At 37.9% G+C, this 18,513-nt stretch overlaps 2 protein-coding genes across 18 annotated transcripts; one reads left to right on the top strand and one right to left on the bottom strand.

Annotated features, from left to right (window-relative positions):
- The first annotated feature begins 2,931 nt into the window (after nucleotides 1-2,931).
- Nucleotides 2,932-13,746, top strand: LOC18421628 (Aldolase-type TIM barrel family protein). Of its 17 annotated transcripts, none has more exons than XR_016052129.1 (10): nucleotides 2,932-3,002; nucleotides 4,360-4,465; nucleotides 9,644-9,782; nucleotides 10,024-10,132; nucleotides 10,363-10,499; nucleotides 11,666-11,754; nucleotides 12,240-12,346; nucleotides 12,686-12,813; nucleotides 13,118-13,269; nucleotides 13,433-13,746. XR_016052129.1 is itself a non-coding variant. In XM_088862110.1 (10 exons), the coding sequence occupies exons 5-10, from the start codon at nucleotides 10,055-10,057 to the stop codon at nucleotides 13,173-13,175; spliced, it is 597 nt and encodes a 198-aa protein (XP_088718236.1). In that variant the 5' UTR covers nucleotides 4,396-4,465; nucleotides 6,338-9,081; nucleotides 9,162-9,225; nucleotides 9,644-9,782; nucleotides 10,024-10,054; the 3' UTR covers nucleotides 13,176-13,746. The 17 variants fall into 17 exon arrangements, 12 of the variants coding, with proteins under 12 accessions (XP_020522923.1, XP_088718231.1, XP_020522887.1 ...); XR_016052128.1 differs by having other exon boundaries at nucleotides 11,666-11,793; XR_002280948.2 differs by having other exon boundaries at nucleotides 11,666-11,802.
- A 1,748-nt stretch (nucleotides 13,747-15,494) lies between these two features.
- Nucleotides 15,495-17,529, bottom strand: LOC18421627 (early nodulin-like protein 14). Its single transcript, XM_006826376.4, has 2 exons — nucleotides 17,058-17,529; nucleotides 15,495-16,197 (listed from the first exon to the last, which is right to left on the bottom strand). Exons 1-2 carry the CDS (start codon nucleotides 17,230-17,232, stop codon nucleotides 15,719-15,721), a joined length of 654 nt encoding a protein of 217 aa, XP_006826439.1. The 5' UTR covers nucleotides 17,233-17,529; the 3' UTR covers nucleotides 15,495-15,718.
- Between the last annotated feature and the right edge of the window lie 984 nt (nucleotides 17,530-18,513).

Here is an 18,513-nt window from a genome sequence, read left to right as displayed (position 1 = left end):
TATATAAAATCCCAAAAAATATTTAATTTGTTTGTAATACGTTTTTAAATTTTTTTTAAACATTTTGGCCATGAACACTTATTTTTACATTTTTTCTTTTTTTTTAAATTAAAAAATACCCTTGAGAACAAATCGATTTTTAAAAATCTATTTTCCACTAATTTTTCTAACTTCATTTTAAAATCAAATTTTCCCTAGTTTTCAACTTCATTTGGATGTGCTTTGTTTATTCTTGTTTTAAATATACTTTTCATATTTTTCTAGATTTGGTTTTGTAATTCTTTTTAAACTTTTTTAACCACTCGGGACTTGTACGGTCAGGCCAGTCTAACTGCCCGGTTTACCGATTACTCGGAATGAACACTTGGCCGGTTTTCAACGCCAATTCGATTTTTCGAACTCCTCAATCAATTCACATAAATTCTTATCTACTCGAGAGTCGTACTTCCGCTTGAAGCACCCTATTAGTGGAATTCTACTCAAGATCTTAGTTAGCAAGTTGGTAAATAATAAAATATCGGTAGACCAAAACATTGGTAACAAATCAATTTTATTTTAACAAATAGAATTGTGAATATTTCATATTTGATTAAAAAAAATGTAGTGAAAAAATCAGATATCTAAAGATGACGCATCGTAGGATTATGATTTGCAGCTATTGTATAGATATACTAAAGCCATTAAACAATAATTTTATAGCCTTAAAAGTGTCATTAGAATAGTACTTAACTATTTTTTGTTGAAACTTTTAATAAACCTAACAACGATGCTTACTCTGTTGTCACAACACAAAACATATCGTAGATTTATTGGGAGAATAAAACGAAGCAACAACAACAATAGTAAACATAAGAGCTAATAAGCAAATAACAAGCATTGTGAACCAAGATATAAGATTATTTTTCAAAAATAAAAAAATAAAAACAGTCTCAATATAGGATTACAGTTAATTAAAAAAACACAAAGACCCAAATATGTAAAATAGTGGACCATTCAAAAAGCTATGTTTTATACCCCAACGAAATAAAAATAAATATTAGAATATAAAATTAATCAACCTTCTCTATGCATAAAGAAACAATAAAATGATTAAGCAAATTTGAATCTCACATTGAATTCCTAGCTACCTGAATCTTTAGTATCATTGAATCTCTTTCTTGCTCTTTATAAGAACTTCATGGGTTTAAACAAAAATAAATAAATTCTTCTTTGGGTGACTCTTCTTCTAATTCTACCTATTATTTTGAGATATGTGATTGTTTTAATTATTTTTTGGGGAAATACATTGCTTCTATTTTTTATACACTTTTTTTAAGGTTCACCCATGATGGAATTTTTTTATTAAATAAATATTTTTAATTTACTCCCACTGTTAATGTATTTATCTTTATATCAATTTTTAATAATATTAAGTTAATAAATAAATAAAGTTATAGGAAAGAAGTTTATTTGAAGAAAGATAAAATACGAATTTATATCGGTACTATTAAAAAACACAAATTTTTAATACCTTTTGAAAATTCATAATGGATTTAAAAAAATCTGAAATTATTTGAAAAATCATGTTTTGAAGTTTAAACATGGACGTGCTAACTATGCGTTGGATAGGGTAGTGGCACTAGATTCCGGTCTTACTCCAGCAGGAGCAAGAGATCTTTTGCGTGTAATATTTTTCATTTTGTACATATTTAAATGTATTTTATTCTTCACTACTTTTATATTAATATATTTTTTCATAGTTTTACTATTGGGTGCACTTGGCATACGGATGCATCCGTAGGTGTAGAGGTAAGGTGCACCTTCAAATTCTATCATAGTATAAAATTTTGATGTAAAATGTTCTTAGGATTATCTCAAAACCTATTTTTACATCTAATTATAAAATCTTAAATTTAAAAAATGTTTAAAATCAAGTAGATCTATAAACATATGAAAATCTTGAAAATGGACGGTGTAGATAATATGTTGTAAAATGCACTATTTCTGAGACTTAAAATCTTTTTATTTTTCATAGTCATACATGTCAATGTCGAGATAATCAATCAAACGGTTTTTTAACATTAAAAGGACTTTTTCCGGATGGATTTTTCAGGGACATCCGTAGTTCTACATTATAATGTTGCATCCTTATAAAAACTTTTTCCTTTACTATGGGTGCGATGGCATACAGATGCAGCAGTAGGTGTAGAGGTAACGTGCACCTTTAAATTTTATCATGGTATATAATTTTGACATAAAATGATTTTAGGATTATCTCATAATCTATTTTTATATCTAATTATAAAATTTTAAATTTAAAAAATGGTTAAAATCAAGTAGATCTAAAGACCTATGAAAATCTTGAAAATTGACTGTGTAGATAATATGTTGTAAAATGCACTATTTTATATATTTAAAATCTTTTTATCTTTCATAGTCATATATATCGATGTCGAGATGATCAATCAAAGGGTTTTTAACATTAAAACTACCTTTTTCGATGAATGACTATGAAAAATGGGGAGGCTTATAGCATCTTTTAGGCGTGCTAGTTAATAAGATCGGTTCGGCTAATAATGGCTCGACTCAGCCATATCGGTTAATATAGGCTCGGTTCGGCTCACATCGGCTCAGTTCAAATGAAATTATGAAAGATATAAAATTAACTTAAGTTTAGCTATTTTAGCTGAGCTGAGCCGAACCTATAGATCGAGTCGAGACGAGCCGTTAGTTCGGTATAATCTGAGCCGAGCCGATATAAGCCGAGCCGAACTTCAGCGAGGGCCAACAGAATTTCCACAAAAACTGAGAACTTGTAATTTTATAAAAAAACACGAACTCTTTCTATTTAGATTAGATGTAAAGAGCACAGATAAAAATTTGGGGCCTGGCACGAGTGGTTCGTAAGGCTTCTGCCCCAAAACAAAAGGTTACGTCCCGAAACTTAATGGAGCTGAAGCCTGAATTTTAGGATGGAGCTGGAATACAGAGACAGGCACATTCTTGCCCCCATGGTTCGAGTTGTAAGGAAGCATCTCTCTCTCCTGCTGTTTTTTCTAATGTTTCTCTCTTCAATTGTTTCTCAATCTTCTCAGTTCACTTCATCTCATCATCCATACGCTCACCTCCCCTTCCTCCTCGCGCTCTTCTTCTTCTCCCCCCTTCTCTCTCTCGTCCCTGATACTGCACTCATATTGCAAGAATAGCATACATTTAGTTTACCAAGTGATTTTTTTTTTGCAACTAGCTCTTGGTCAAGTTTGTAGCCATGATTGACATTTTGTTTATAAACTTGGAACTAAAATGCTCAATATTCATGCCCTAAAATTTATTATGTTGGTTTATTGTATGGGGCACATGTAATTATTCGTAAGTTTCTTTTGGAGGTTGTCTCTTATTACGAAATTGGCCCATTAAACAAGTGCAAAGGTAGGTGGTAGTCCCCCCTTGCGTAAGACATTGAATCCTTTCTGAAACAATCAATGCGTATCCACTCTTTATCTTAGTTAAATTTTACATAGTGTTTACAATGAATTGGAGGTTTAGGTCCAGGTCGAATTATACTTTTTGCTCATAAATATTCTGTTTTTTTTTTTGAGGATTTCTCTATTGGTCTCTTATGGAGAATAGGTCCTCCTAATTTGGAGCTTTTTAATAGTGAAAATAAATCTCTAGATACTGGTCAATCTCTAATTAAAGGTAAACCATTTGTTTAAGCAGTACAGTCTTTATGCACTAAACCTCCCCATTTTGTACCAAACATGGTACTTTGTGGAGAGAATAGTAGTTTCCATAAGTATTGGGAGAACCCAACTGACGCCACAGCCCCTTCAGGAGACAATTATATCAATTGTTCTCATATGTATCTCCATGAGGCACCCCATAAAGGGGAGTCCAACGGCCCCAAAAAGCCCTCTGAACTCTGAAGGTACTTTTTACATCTCTCTTGCATATATATGGGCAGGGCACTGTAGATACATTATCAACAATGACCTTGATAAAATTGGTGATTGTAGATTTGTTATATGAAGCATGTCATCCCATGATATAGTGCATCAAACTGATAACTGAAAATGATCGCTCTCCTTCTCAAAACAAGGTAGCAAACGAGATATGTATGAGTTGATACACTGATATATAAAAATGAGATCCAAATACTTTATATGCACAAAATAAAACAATGCATTAAAACCTGAATTGGCATTAAGACGAACAGTATGTAACTAATATGAAAGACATGCATTAGGAAACAAAATTCATTTAACATTGTTCGCACGCCTCTTCATGCTCAATAACTGGATGCACACAAATATGCTTTCTTTCTGTGAGTTTGTTTACCTTATGCCTCTGCTTATTATTAACCCTAACTTGGTCATGCAGGGCACCCTTCCATTTAGGATGTTAGCTTCTGAATATGGTGCAGATATAACTTATGGCGAGGAGATTGTTGATCACAAAATAATAAAATGCCAACGGCAAATAAATGGTTAGTTTCTCCATACTTACAAAGTGGTCTTTGCACCTATCCATATGAGAGATACTTACAAAGTGGTCTTTGCACCTATTCATATGAGAGATACTTACAAAGTGATCTTTGCACCGATCCGTATGAGAGTGTTGGGTGAGTGTGGCCATTAAAGGCCTTATGAGTGCTTGTAAATGAATTTATATAGTGGAACATGAACTCAGTGGGAGTGTGGTCCCGTGTGGACCATACTAAGAAAATGATGTTTGTTGATACCGGATTGAGCTTTACGAGTTGGGCCAGTATGGTTGGGAAAAACCCATATTACCTGGGTATAGAAAATGAACCGATAAGGGTTATGATGGCTCATCCCTTAATTATTCAGATATGATTTTATGAATTTCTAAAAATCATATTATTAATTTTAATATTTTATATTGTATGGGAGGCCCAATAAACTATATGGGCCCACCATGACAATTGAGTGGGGCCCATTGTGTGCCACCTAGGGTGGCACGCCCCACCTTGACGAGTTTCTAATCTTGTAGAGCACAAGCTCTTAGGTTGAGGAAAAAGAAAGTGGTGTTTTGGAAAGCTTGTGCCTTGAGGAAGTTTTGAAACGAATTTTGGTATGTATGAGACGGCTTATGCATAAAATAAGAAAGGATAATATTATCATATATTAATTTCTTATTTGAATTAATTGATGGGAAAATGGTTTAGGAAATGGGGGATAATGGTTCTAGCACCTTCCATATGATCTTGATGGCCTATCTATGGAATGGGCGGCTCATATCTTTCACCCCACAAGTCACTCAAGATCAATGGTGCATATTCAATCTCACATGAAGAGGCAAGCTATGAAAAACCCTAAGAAACCCCTTGATGCATTATAAAAAGGGATGCACCCTACCCATATTCTCTACACCAAGACTTTCTATCTCTCTCTTATAACTTGCATAGGCGGCACGCCCCACTCATAAGTTCTCTCTCTCTATCTTGGAAACTTTCTCTCTCCCTCATGCAAACCTAAGGGGCATGCCCCTCTCATAGCTTCTTGAGATCTTTCTCTCCCATCTCTCAACTTGGGTTTTTTGGCTAAGGGCTTAGGGTATGGTAGACGATATGCTATCTCGTAACTAGATTATGAAAGGGGGTTCACCTATGTTTGAGTTTTTGTGATTGAAAGGGGTTCATGTTCCATTGGTTTGGCTTGGCCTAAACTTGCTTTCCCGATTGAGATTGAAGGTTGACCATTGATCTCGCGCCATAGGAAGGAAGTGACTCAGTGTGGGGTGTAAGAAGCCCGGTTGAGGTAATTTTGGGCACCCTCTTTTGTTTCTTGCATATTTACTTATTGTCTTTTATTCCTAAACATAGGCAGTGTCTTTTCTTTGTTATTAGAAAAAAGATTTTAAATGGCTTCAAGTTCTTGGGATCTTAATTGTATTGTTTTCTTTATTTTATTTGAAGTTGTTTTATTGTAAAAAGACTACTTGTAAGTGATCTAAGCCGCGTAAAACAAAAAAAAAAAGAAAAAGAATTGAAAAAAAAGAAAAACTATATATATACACTCCAGCTAGATCTGACAAGTCCTTCTTTCAAAGACGTCTGATGAAAAACTATCACGTTTTATATACAAGATCTATTTCTTCAATAATAAAAAAATATTCCTAGCAATTTCTTTGCCTGCAAGAGTTTCGTTCTTCTCTCCATCCAGCAATGGGACCAATTGGAGGAACTCAGACCCCTCTCGTCAAAGGAGAGGTCTCTACAGTTCCAACTTAAATTAGAGTACCACTCTCTCCTTAAGAAATAGGAAATCAACTAGTATGAGTGGTCCAGGGTCAAGTGGCTGAAGTATGAAGACCATAACACTTTGTTCTTTCACAGAATTCCTAACTGTTGAAGGCCGGATAACACTGTCACCCACATCAATGTGGCGGAATCAAACTTTGAGCACCCAACAGAGGTTAAAAGGGTCTTCCTCAACTTCTTCCAAAAGTTGTTCAGTACTCCCTCCGGCCCGAAGCCCACCATGGAAGACCTATCATTCCTGACCCTCCTTCCTGAGAAGGCCGCTTGGCTGGAGGGCCTCTTTCCCGAAGAAGAAATCCTTAGAGCCATCCACAATCTTGGCCAAGACAGGGCTTCATACCCAGACGGCTTCCCTATTGCTAATTTCAGCACCTTTTGAAGCTCCTTTCGCCATTGCATCCTCTCTTTATTTGAGGAGTTCTTCAATAGCGGCATAAGGCATAAGGGACTCAACGCATGCAACCGTCATTACTCTGGTTCCTAAGGTAGAAGGACCCCAAGAACTTAAGGATTTCGGCCCAATTAGCCTCATTAACAATTCTTATAAGATTCTATCCAAGGTGATTGCATCCCGCCGCCTCAGAGAGGTTATCGGCCTCGTCATTTCTCTTCAGTAAGGGGTATTTGTAATGGATCGTTAAATTCTCGAGTGGGAGGTTACCGGTCTAATCATTAAACTTGACTGGGAGAAGGCCTATGATCATGTCAACTGGGACATGCTCAACGAAACTCTTAACTGTATGGGCTTTGGTCGTAGGTGGAGAAGTTGGGTTAAGATTTGTATATCCAACCTCTTCTTCTCTGTCCTCATCAATGGAGCCCCGAGAAGTTTCTTTCCCTCTTCTAGGGACATTAGACAAGGGGACCCTCTCACCTCTTTTCTCCTCGCCATCATGGCTGCAGTTTTCAGTCACTCCAGCGCTCATCTTTTCCACTCTGGCCTCCTGCAAGGCTTCTCTTGCAGACCTCATGGTCCTACCATTATGCATTTACAGTATGTGGACGATACCCTGATATTCTGCAATGTCTCTTCCCAAGAAACAGACTCCCTCCTCCTATTCCTCAAGTGTTTCTAGTCGGTTACCAGTTTCAAGGTCAACATGAACAAATCGAAGATGATTGGGGCGGCTCTCAACCCCTAATCGAGCCTGACTTTTGCTGAGAGTTGGAGCTGTAGCACGGAAAACCTCTCCTCCTCCTGCTGTGGCCTTCCTTTGTGTATCAGCAATCCCAAACTCAGTTCTTGGGCACATATAATTGACAAGTTTGAGCGTAGACTAGCCGCTTGGAAAGGTTGCTACCTCTCCTTGGATGGGAGATCTACCCTCATCAAAGCCACCTTATCCAACATTCCAATATGTCAAATGTCCCTCTTCAAAATGCCGGCAGTCCTATCCCACTTGAATCATCTTATGAAGAACTTCCTATGGGAAGCGGACGGGGAGAGGCGCATAGATAGGGTCTGCTCGCCTCGCCATATCCTCAAGATCGAAGTGAATAACACAGCCCTTTTGGGCAAGTGGTGGTGGCGTTATGCTACCCAAAACAGCCACCTTTGGCAACAGGTCCTGCAACATAAGTACCACTTCCATCCCTCTGCATGGCTACCTACCCATAGAGCAACAGTAGAGCCTGTGGGGACCCTATTCAGCACCCTAAACCTTTTTAAAACAGAACACTCGTCTCCTAGCCTGGGCAGGCACCCGAGTTAAGTTTTGGTCACATAGGTCAGACCCCCCTCAAAGTCTTATTCCCCTCTTTATTACATCTCCTAACCCTAATCGACCGAACACAGTTGCTGACCTCTTCGGTACCATGGGCTCAAGCAGAATCTGGTGCCCTGTCTTTAGGTGGTCACCTTCATACAGTGAGTTTCAAGAATTTCAACCTCTCCGACCTCCTTCGAACCACCTTTCTCCACCCAGGGTGAGGATGAGCTCATCTGGTGTCCATCTCCCTCTGGGCTTTTTGCGATTTCCTCATTCTACCACAAATTACTCCAACCCCCTACCTCCCCTTTGGCTCCTACTTCAGTTACTGCTAAGGCTTGGTTCTCTCTTGTTCCTCCCAAGATCCAAGTATTCAACTGGATCGTACTTCACCAACGGGTCCTCGCAATTGACCAGCTACATAGGAGAGGCTTACCCATTCCTAACCGCTTTATCATGTGTATGGACGCTGAGGAAAGCAATGATCATCCTTTCATCCATAGCCCTGTTGCATTTCTCCTTTGGGGGTTATCTACTCTGCCTGTTCAAATGGCAATGGGTAACCCCACAAACCATCCATCTCCCCTTCTCTTCCCTTCACCCTTACCCCGTGGCCCAAACCGGCATCCTCTTCTGGAAGGGGTCCATTTTTGCACTCCCATGGACAGTGTGCAACGAGCATAACCACAGAATTTTCTGTGGATAGTACACCTCCACTGCTGCTTTGTTTGACAAGATCAAAACATCGGTAATCTTTTGGGCTTCCAACCATAAGCTTTTTCAAAGGTATCCGTTTCTCGGCCTTTCACTGTGACTGGTTGCCCCTACTTTACCTTAGCCACCCTTGCGTCCCTCACGCCTCTTTATGGAGACCTCCTGACCGTGATTCCATTAAGCTTAACTTTGTTGGTTGATCCCTAGGCAACCCTGGACCTGCTGGAATTGGTGGTCTTTTCAGGAACCAGGAAGGCACATTCCTCACATCCTATTCGAAACATATTGATTACCTTGATTCCCACTCGGCGGTGGCCTTAGCCCTTCCTCGAAGGCCTTAGACTTTTTGACCGCAATTGGTCCTCAGCCTTGGTGATTGAATGCGACCCAAAAAATGTAATTCACTGGGCCTCTGGCACTGCCATCTACCCCTGGTCTCTAGCGCATGTTTTCTAAGAAATTTCTCATCTCTGCAGGAGTCTCATGGTGTCTTGGAGACATATATGGCGTGAATTCATGCTGACTTTCTTGCAAAAGAAGGTGCTACATTACTAGTAACTAAGTTTTTGTAGTCTCAGTCCAATCCCTGCTTTAGAGGATTTCTCCCTCTCTCTTCCTATTCTACCCCCTCAGGGCTTTATGTACAGTGTTCCCCTAAGGGGAGCCTATTGTTTGGTGTATAACCAACCTTTCGGGCTGCATTTTTGTACTATTCTCTTTTTCTTCAATACAAAGTTAACATTCTCAACAAAAAAAAAAGAAGTCTTACAATACATTATTATTCCATTACCATTTTATTTGCTGACAAGTATCCATTCAGTCTAACTGGGAAGACAGACTCTGGTCCGAAACATAAACTGTTAGGATGGTGGGATCTAAAAAATGTTAATTTGGTCATTCTAGTATCATGTTATTTTCTAGAGTAGATAGTTCACATGATTTTTGCTTTTACTGTCAGAATCTCTTGGGACCATTGATTTTGTGGAGAAAGGAACAGGCAGTGTGGTTTTCCGAACTTGTGACGCAGAAAGATGTCGTGTAGTATTCCAAATTGGCACATCAGATGCTGTGCGGGCATTAACTGCTGCTCAACTTTTGTAAGTTAGTTGGAATGAACTTTTCTCTCGTGTAGGATTTTTCGTTTACTTTCAAGTTCCTGGATGAGTTACATACGTTGTTATCGGATGCTTATGTTGACTTCCAATGCTAGAATTAAGTTGAGGTCATCATTGAAGTTAAGCATTTATAAAGCTTTTGAAGCAAGTACCCCATTTAAGTTAGTTGGAATGAAATTTCACTATCTCCTGATTGTTTGCTAAGGTCATTTTGTGTCTTCAGGTGCAAAGATGTAGCCGCAATAGATATTAACATGGGTTGCCCCAAGTCATTCTCTGTTTCTGGAGGAATGGGTGCTGCGCTACTGACTAAACCAGATCTAATTAATGATGTACAATTTTTATATTCTGAAGTCCTTGCAATGTATTCTTTTTCTTGGCTGTGCTAGCTTGGTTTCCTTGCATGGGGGACAAACTTCAAGGTTTAAGTTCATGCAAGGGAATTTCGTCACACCGATGGACCAGAATCCTCGGAGCCTTGTGACATTGATCTAGTTCACCTGTTTGACCTCTTTTGATTTAAGAAAACATGATGTCTCTTTATGTGGTTGTTCTTCTGCAGATTCTTACGACTCTAAAGAGGAACTTGGACATTCCGGTGACCTGTAAGATCCGACTTTTGCCATCATCTCACAATACTGTTGAGCTAGCCAAGAGAATTGAGAAAACAGGTGTTTCTGCCCTTGCTGTTCATGGAAGGTATTCTCCCCATTTTAGTTCATTTAACTGGGGCAGATGCTCTTATTCAATGTAGACCCCTAGGAATTTTTTGTGAATTTTTTTATTATTTTTCATTGGGATCTATTAAAATTTAATAGTTTTCGTTTAAATTTTTAGTTGATGATAAACAGTATTTCCATCTATAAATTTTAATTGTAAATGTATAGGTCGATGCACCCTCCAGCTTCTTTAATGTTTATGTGTTTTTTATCTACTTAAAAAATCTCTTTATTTCTTAGATTTTCTATACTAATTAAGTGTTTAAGTTGGTATGACGAGGAAGAGAGCTTGACTCATTGTGCACCTCTTTCGACCTTTCTACATGGACCACCTTGTTACCTACCTTGGGCCGCCCACATCAGATTCATTGCCAGCAGATTATCACTAATCGCTCCAGGGCTTATATTTCAGAAGAAACCACATATCAAACACTAATCACTGCAGGGCTTATATTTAAGAAGATTACCTACCTTTGCTTTCATTCCTTAAGGTGATTCTGCTTATCCCAGAAGCCAGCCGCATCAACAAACTTCATTTGCACCCTCCCACACACACTCGCCTTTGATCCCGAAGCTCATGCCTATTGTCCGCCTTCTCTCCCTTTGCTGGAAATGTCTGTACCTTGCCACTCTCGCTGTGCTTTTCTGTTGCTCTACACAGAGCCATGTAAGTGGTCGTTCCTCTACACAGAGCCATGTAAATTACCCCTATCAGGATACAATCCTTGCCTTCTGCTACTGCGAATGATGTTTTTTATCCCGGCTAGCAAGAACTCCGGAGACTTTGGTATCCTTCTCCAAGTTAACCATTCTCAGGCACACTTCCTTCTCCATTTGCATTAACTCAAGCCCTTGAAAGTTGAAATGTAACAAGTCTGTTGAGTCACATACCTCGGGTAAAAACAGGCTCTAAAGTATGTTGACTTGGTACTAAATCTGTTGAGTCACATGCCTCAAGTACGCGTCTTGTTTTCCTTGCGGCTCCCTCCCCAAGAATGCTTTTGTTTTTCTTTTTTGTTTTTACTGATGACACATAGAAGCTGTTTTTTTTTAAACTTGAAACTCATTGGGAGATGCTGTAAGAGCATAAATAGGCACACATTTTTTCATTATTTCAATAATTGATATGGTTGTGGAAATTTGCAGAAAAGTTGCAGATAGGCCAAGGGATCCTGCGCAGTGGGATAAAATTGCTGATGTTGTAGCTGCATTATCGATCCCCGTCATAGCAAATGGTGATGTCTTTGATTATGAGGACTTTCAACGCATAAAAAGTGTGACAGGTTTCATATTCTTGCTGTTTTTCATGTATGCTTATAAGGCAGCTTACACTATTTGTTTCTTTTTCACTTACTGCTTACTAGATTTCTAGGAGTTGGATCCTAGTGGTAAGTAGTCTTGATGGCCAAGACATATGTCTAAAGTCCCTTCATGCTGGGCTTTCTAAATAGATCCATGTAGCTTTTTTTCTTTTCTTTTTTCTGAAAAACACAAAACCGTATATTTTTGGATCTATACATGGAGGGGTCGTTTTAAAACTGGGATATCAACACATAGGCAGCTTCTGCAGAATCATAGGCAGCTTCTGCAGAATGAAAATTTTGTGCACCTTGCTGATTCACTTAATGCCTGCTACTTGAGAAATGTGAGGTCATTTTTCATATGCTTTTACAAGAATCTGAATTATGCTAATACCTTGCACGTCTGAATTTTATTCTAGGTGCATCTTCTGTCATGGTAGCGAGAGGAGCGGTATGGAATGCTTCAATATTTAAACCTGAAGGAAAGTTGCCGTGGGAGAGTGTTAAAAGGGAATACATTAGAAAGGTAAGGCATGTTATATTTGTCATCACTGCATAATTCCTATTTTTGCCAATATGTATGGTAAGATTCATATCTTATGTGAATTTGATGTAGGATAAATTTAATGTTTTAATTCAACACCCATTTGTCAGTTGCAAGTTTAATCTGGAGACATAAACTCCAGGACACTGGTTTTTTCTTCAATATTAAGTTCTTTGAGATTTGACCATCCTATAAGTGGTTTCTCACCCCACTTAACATCTCTCCATATATTCTAAAGTATTTTGGTAGTTTTGGTTTTTTGTTTTTTTTGTTTTCGTTTATTTATTCTCTTTCTTATTTGGTTCTGATTCGAGCTTTCAGAGCATCTTATGGGATAATGATGTCAAAAGCACAAAGCACACTTTGAAGGAGATGATAATGCATCATTCCTCTCTAGAGCTTGCAGAGGGAAAGGCAATGATTAGATCTGCCACGTTAGCGAATCTGGCGTAAGTTTTTATCTTCTTACCATCCATTCTCAAGCTAGCTTTTGTCGTATTTTATTATCATCTTGATCTGAGAATATGAAGGCAAGTTAGCATGGGGCCAACCCAAGTGGCTTCCTGTACAAGGTTGTATTTTAGATATATTGCCTGCTGGTTTTCAAAAGTTGCGAATTCATATTTTGATTGAATCTGATTGAAAGCATCAATCAATAAAATGAAAGTCTACTTGATGTAAAATCTTGTAATTATTCACCTCATGGATCTTATTCTTGCAAATTCTGAGGCCAATTTCTTCAATTATGCTCAGAGAGCTTTATGGTGAAGAGAGCTACTATTGGTTTGTTAATGGAATCAATGGTTGCTGAATTTAACATTCTGGAATGAACATCACAAACCTTCTCAGTATCGAGAGTCCGCAACCAGAATCCAGAAACAAGTGGGTTCAGCTGCCAAAAGATGGTGGGTTCCAGTGTGTGTTTACTTGATGGAAAGTAAAAGGATGCAAACTTCTGCAAAATCCTTTGAAGCAAAGTCCTTTGTTTTTCTTTCGAGATTTTTATAGCATACCTGCTACTAATTCTTGATTCTTGTCATGGATTTCTAACTTTTAAGCTCCTTTCAGGATCTACTAAAAAATTACTAGAGAATCGGCCCTCCCCATGAATTGCTGTATCATAACTCAATAGCAGCAGATGATGAACCCAAGTGTTTCTACAAATTATTTGTTGGGGTTGCCTGCTTACTAATGTAAAACTTAAATTATTTGCCATGCAATTCCTATTCAAGGATATTATTTATTGATTTTGTAATACAAATTATTTGTTGGGGTTGCCTGTTTGCTAATGTAAACTTTAAATTATTTGCCATACAATTCCAATTCAAGGATATTATTTATTGATTTTGTAATGCAAATTATTTGATGGGGTTGGCTGTTTACTAATGTAAAAACTTAAATTACTTACCATGCAATTCCAAGGATATTATTTATTGATTTTGTATTTAAATGGCTGCCTCCTCAAACTTTGGCGGCACCCAGTTCACTGATTCAAATTGACTGTCAGTTTTGTAATGGTCTTGAAGGAATTGCATTAGAGATCTTCTATAGGGAACAAGAAAAACTTATCTATAGGAAGGCATATGGGAATTGGTAACTTTCTTATTTGTTTGTCAGTTTTGTAACGGTGGAATTCCATTCGAGATCTTTTATAGGGAAAAAGAAAAACTTATAGGAAGCATATGGGAATGGTGGAATTTCATTCAAGATCTTCTATAGAGAAGAAGAAAAACTTATAGGAAGCATATGGGAATTGGTAAGTAACTTGCTTATTTGGTAACTTTCTTATTTGTTTGTCGGTTTTGTAATGGTCTTGAAGGAATTGCATTGGAGATCTACTATAGGGAAGAAGAAAAACTTATCAATAAGAAGCATATGGGAATTCGTAACTTTCTTGAAGAAAAACTTATCTAAAGGATGCATGTGGGAATTGGTAACTTTTCTTATTTGTTTGCGGCCTCGTATATTGTATTCCTGGTATATGGGAAGCATATGGGAATTGGTAACTGTCTTATTTGTTTGCGGCCCCTTATGTCGCATGCCTTGTATATCAATATCAAAGAAGTAATGAGGGATGTGGCCTGTAACAAAGAAGTAATGAGGGATGTGGGCTCGTATTATGTAGGGATGCAGCCTCGCATATTGTATATCAAAGAAGTAATGAGGGATGAGGGAAGGATGATGAATAGATTCATCTCACTTGCCAAAAGATAAAATTCAAAGAGGCAGATTCTCACTATTGTTTACGATTCAATCAAAATGAAAAGAGAGCTTTAAGCTGAAATCATGTTTGCTACTTTCTAGCAAAAGAATCAGGTGGCCTTATTGGCGGCTACTATTTTGAAATGTGAATGACAGAAAGAAAGAGAAGGGGAGAGTTTGATTTTATAGCGTGAAAATAAATGGGTTGAATTTGAAGCCAACCCCGCGTCGAGTTGAGGGGGAATAGTACGGGGGAACTTTAGACAGAGGTTTTAGGGAGTCAAGTAGACCCACAATAAAAAGGAGGGAACAAGAAAGTGGAGGCACAAAGGGCTTCCATCTCCAATCCCACTATCACCGAAGGGAGTCAATGGGGGGACTCAAGCAAGATGTAAAGAAAAGAAATTCTCCTTGTTCATTCTCGATATTAAAACTTAATGTGTAACAAAACAAAGGATAGTGTACAATGAATGAGAGGGACATCTATTGATTTGATTTTATTTATTACGTGTAAAATCTTGGCTAGTGTATAGTATCAAATTACATGCTGAGCAAGGGATGACTCTGAACTTTTATATAAAAGATTATTTACTTCCCCTGAAAATAAACCGATTGCTGATACTCGTGCATTCATTTGGGTGACAAATGTTAGTTAAGTACAGATGGTTACCTGCTCAGAAACAGATTTTTCTTTTGAAGTGGCCCACAGACGAGATTTTTAATACTTCTTTAACAAAACTTGTCGCCTCAACGTGATATTTTCATTATTCATATAAGAAAAATGGACTGTTTCGGGAGTAGGAAGTTTCCTATTCGTCTTCTTCCCATTGAAAATTTAAAGGAGGCGGAGGTCATGTGCAAGGGGCACCCGTACCAAAGCAATACTAAAGAAATCAAATGACTCAGTGGAATACAACTACTAATAAAATTAAAACAAAAAAAAATTCACTGCTTCCATAAAATGAAATCCAAACCAATCTCACATGCCGCCCGCCCAAAACTAAAACCAAAACCCAAGAGTAAACAATTTATATATAGGAAAAATATAAATCTCAAATGGTCCCCTCAAAATCCGGGTATAATTTCCAAAATATTAAAATCGTCAGCTGACCACCATCTAACATATACTAGTATCGATGGAGCACGGCGAAATCAGAAGAAGAGGACAAGTAAACCACTCAAGAGAGCAGTAACACCACCAATGCTCAAAGAAGCAGCAGAGTTGGGAGGTGACTGAGGAGAACCAGCAGTGACGTCAGAGGGGGGAGAGGTGGTGGGGGCTCCAGACGGGGTGGGCCTTGGCAACACAGGGGATTCAGGGGCCCCTGAAGAAGGTGCAGGGGCCTTCGGTGAAGGAGAAGCTTTTGGAGAAGAAGAAGGAGTACCAACTGGGGAAGGGGATGATCGGGGCGATGGAGAAGTAGTGGCAGAAACAACATTGACAGCGACCTTCTGTCCACTAATGCAGTGCTGGCCGAAGCTGCAGAGGTAGTAGTGAGTGCCGGTCTTGCTCAGCTCAACAGTGGCCGGGCCAGTGGAGTAGGCCTGGATGGGACTATTGGCGGTGCAGGCATCATATTCTGACTTGGAAACCTCTAGTGCATTGTGAGCTCCAGTCGAGAAGTTGAACACTGCACCCAAAAACACAGAAGAGAGAAAGAAGAGATCAGGACCTCCATTTCCATGAGGAAGCCAAAAATCACAGCACATAGACAGCAGACAAAAAAGGAAAAACTAAAAAGGGATAAATGATGACATAACAAATGGGAGAAAAAGATGAATGATGATGTTGTGAAAAAGCGGAAGTAACAGAAATTCAGTAGTGGGCATATTCCTGAAATATTGGAAGGGCTTAAATATGTAGTGGAGATGAATAAGCAAGAGTCTAAAACAGAGGAAACTAAGCTTATATATAAAAGTAAGAGACAACATCCAAGGATAAAGAAACACTCCGATCTCTGATCTCTCGTATCCTTCCAACATTAAAAGACCTCTGCAGATAAATCACTCTAAAGATAAAGGAAAATAGAACACAATAACACAAAACATAAAAAATCAAGATGATCATCATAGATTTGTGCATGCGGAAGACGGTACTTAAACTTAGAAGAAAAGGAGGACCAGGAGTTGCATCCAATAAAAAATTTGAAAACCTTAAAAGAGTACAAGCGGAAGAAGCACGCAGAAGGAAAATTATGAGATGCCATCTTGCCAAAAGAGGCATTATTACCATCACAAAACCTACTAAACAAACAAAACCTAGAAATAATGGTTTAAGACACCCCCATTTTCATATAAAGACAAAGTATCCTCATATTTAACAAAATCAAGGAACCACCACATGAAAAGAACAGAAAAGACAACACATCATCAACCAAAACAAGTTTAGATAAGTACATTACACATCTCCAAGTAGCAGATCCTAGAAGCCACCAAACAGTAAGTATATATTTGCATGTGGAAGAAGAAGAAGAAGGAGGATAAAACTCACATAGACTGTCGCCCATCTCAAACTTCTGGCCATTGGCCCAAGTGGTATAGAAAGAACTGCTGGGTGGAACTGTCCATCCCGTGCTCCCACCTAAAGTGTGAACAACCGCAGCAGATGCGCCGTGGAGAACAACAGCGGCCATCAAAGCAAAAACTCCAACAAAACTGCTTGCCATATTTTCCTGTGATCCTAGGTCTCCCCGTACTCTTCTTTGCTCTTTGATAAAATAAAGAGGAAAAATAAAGAGAAACAGGAAGGAAGGAGAAGAAGAAGAAGAAAAACCTCTCCAAAGAAAGGAGCTAAAAAAAAAAGTGGGTTTCCTTTCTTTTTTCTTCTTCTTCTTCTTCTTCTTCTTCTTCTTCTTCTTCCTCGGTGGGTGGAGATCGGTTTGAGGAAAAAGGAGAGCAGAGAGGCCTGTATTTATAGATGCCAAACACCCCTCCTTTCTTTCCTATTTTTTCATCTGAAAATCAATTTAGTCTTTTCGACTCCGCGTCTCCATATTGGGTGAGCGGGTTGACACCTTCCTTCCCTTTCATATTACCAATGCCCTGGCGACACGTATTCCGCACTTTCGTACGCTTTCCATGCCAATTCCCACACTCTTATTTAGAATGTTGACCTAAACACATGCATATCTACCTAGCATCGGACGGTCAACATTCGTCCAAGGTGAATGGCCAGACTTTCCCATTACTAACCACAACCTTCCTTCATTTCCCATGAATAAACTAATTCTATATATTTTGCTGTTTTTCTGGAGGTGTTTTCAATTATTTTTGGGAAGACGAATTAATATAAGATTTGGATATACATATAATAATATAAATCCATCCGGAAAAAGATAAGATAGTGTGATAATATATACATAGTAGTCAGGGGGTGAGGTAATGTGTTGATCTTTGTAAAATAGTTGGGTTTTATTTTTTTAATTTAACATACATTTTTTTTGACTAAATTTAAGCTTCTCTCTTTTTTTATAACGAGTAAGAAGCTCGTGTGTTGCACGCAACTTTTGATATGGGTCAAAAATTAAATAAGGGAATGCAATGCGCACCTTCAAATTTTATCAATTTTGTTATAAATTTTTTTTAGTATTGTCTTAAAATCTATTTTCATACCTAATTAGAAACTTTTAAATTTCAAAAATGGTTAAAACCAAGTAGATCTACAAATATATGAAAATCTTAAATATGGACGGTCTAGATAATGGGTTGCAAGACGCACTATTTTTGAGACTCACAAACTTTTTTTTTTTATATTCATACATCTCAATGTCGTGACGATCGATTAGAAGGTCTATTCAACATTTAAACAACATTTCCGATAGATTTTTGAGATGCATATTCTATATTTTAAAGTTACAACCTTATATAAACTTTTCCTAGTAAATAATGCTACATCTTTTCTATAAGATAGACTTTTGCTTTTAAGTTACCAAACATACCATGTAAAT

Source organism: Amborella trichopoda, chromosome 3 (assembly GCF_054954075.1).
Source record: "Amborella trichopoda isolate Santa Cruz 75 chromosome 3, AtrichopodaSantaCruz75HAP2 v2.0, whole genome shotgun sequence".
Lineage (NCBI taxonomy): Eukaryota > Viridiplantae > Streptophyta > Magnoliopsida > Amborellales > Amborellaceae > Amborella > Amborella trichopoda.
This window is presented reverse-complemented; position numbering and strand designations above follow the sequence as displayed.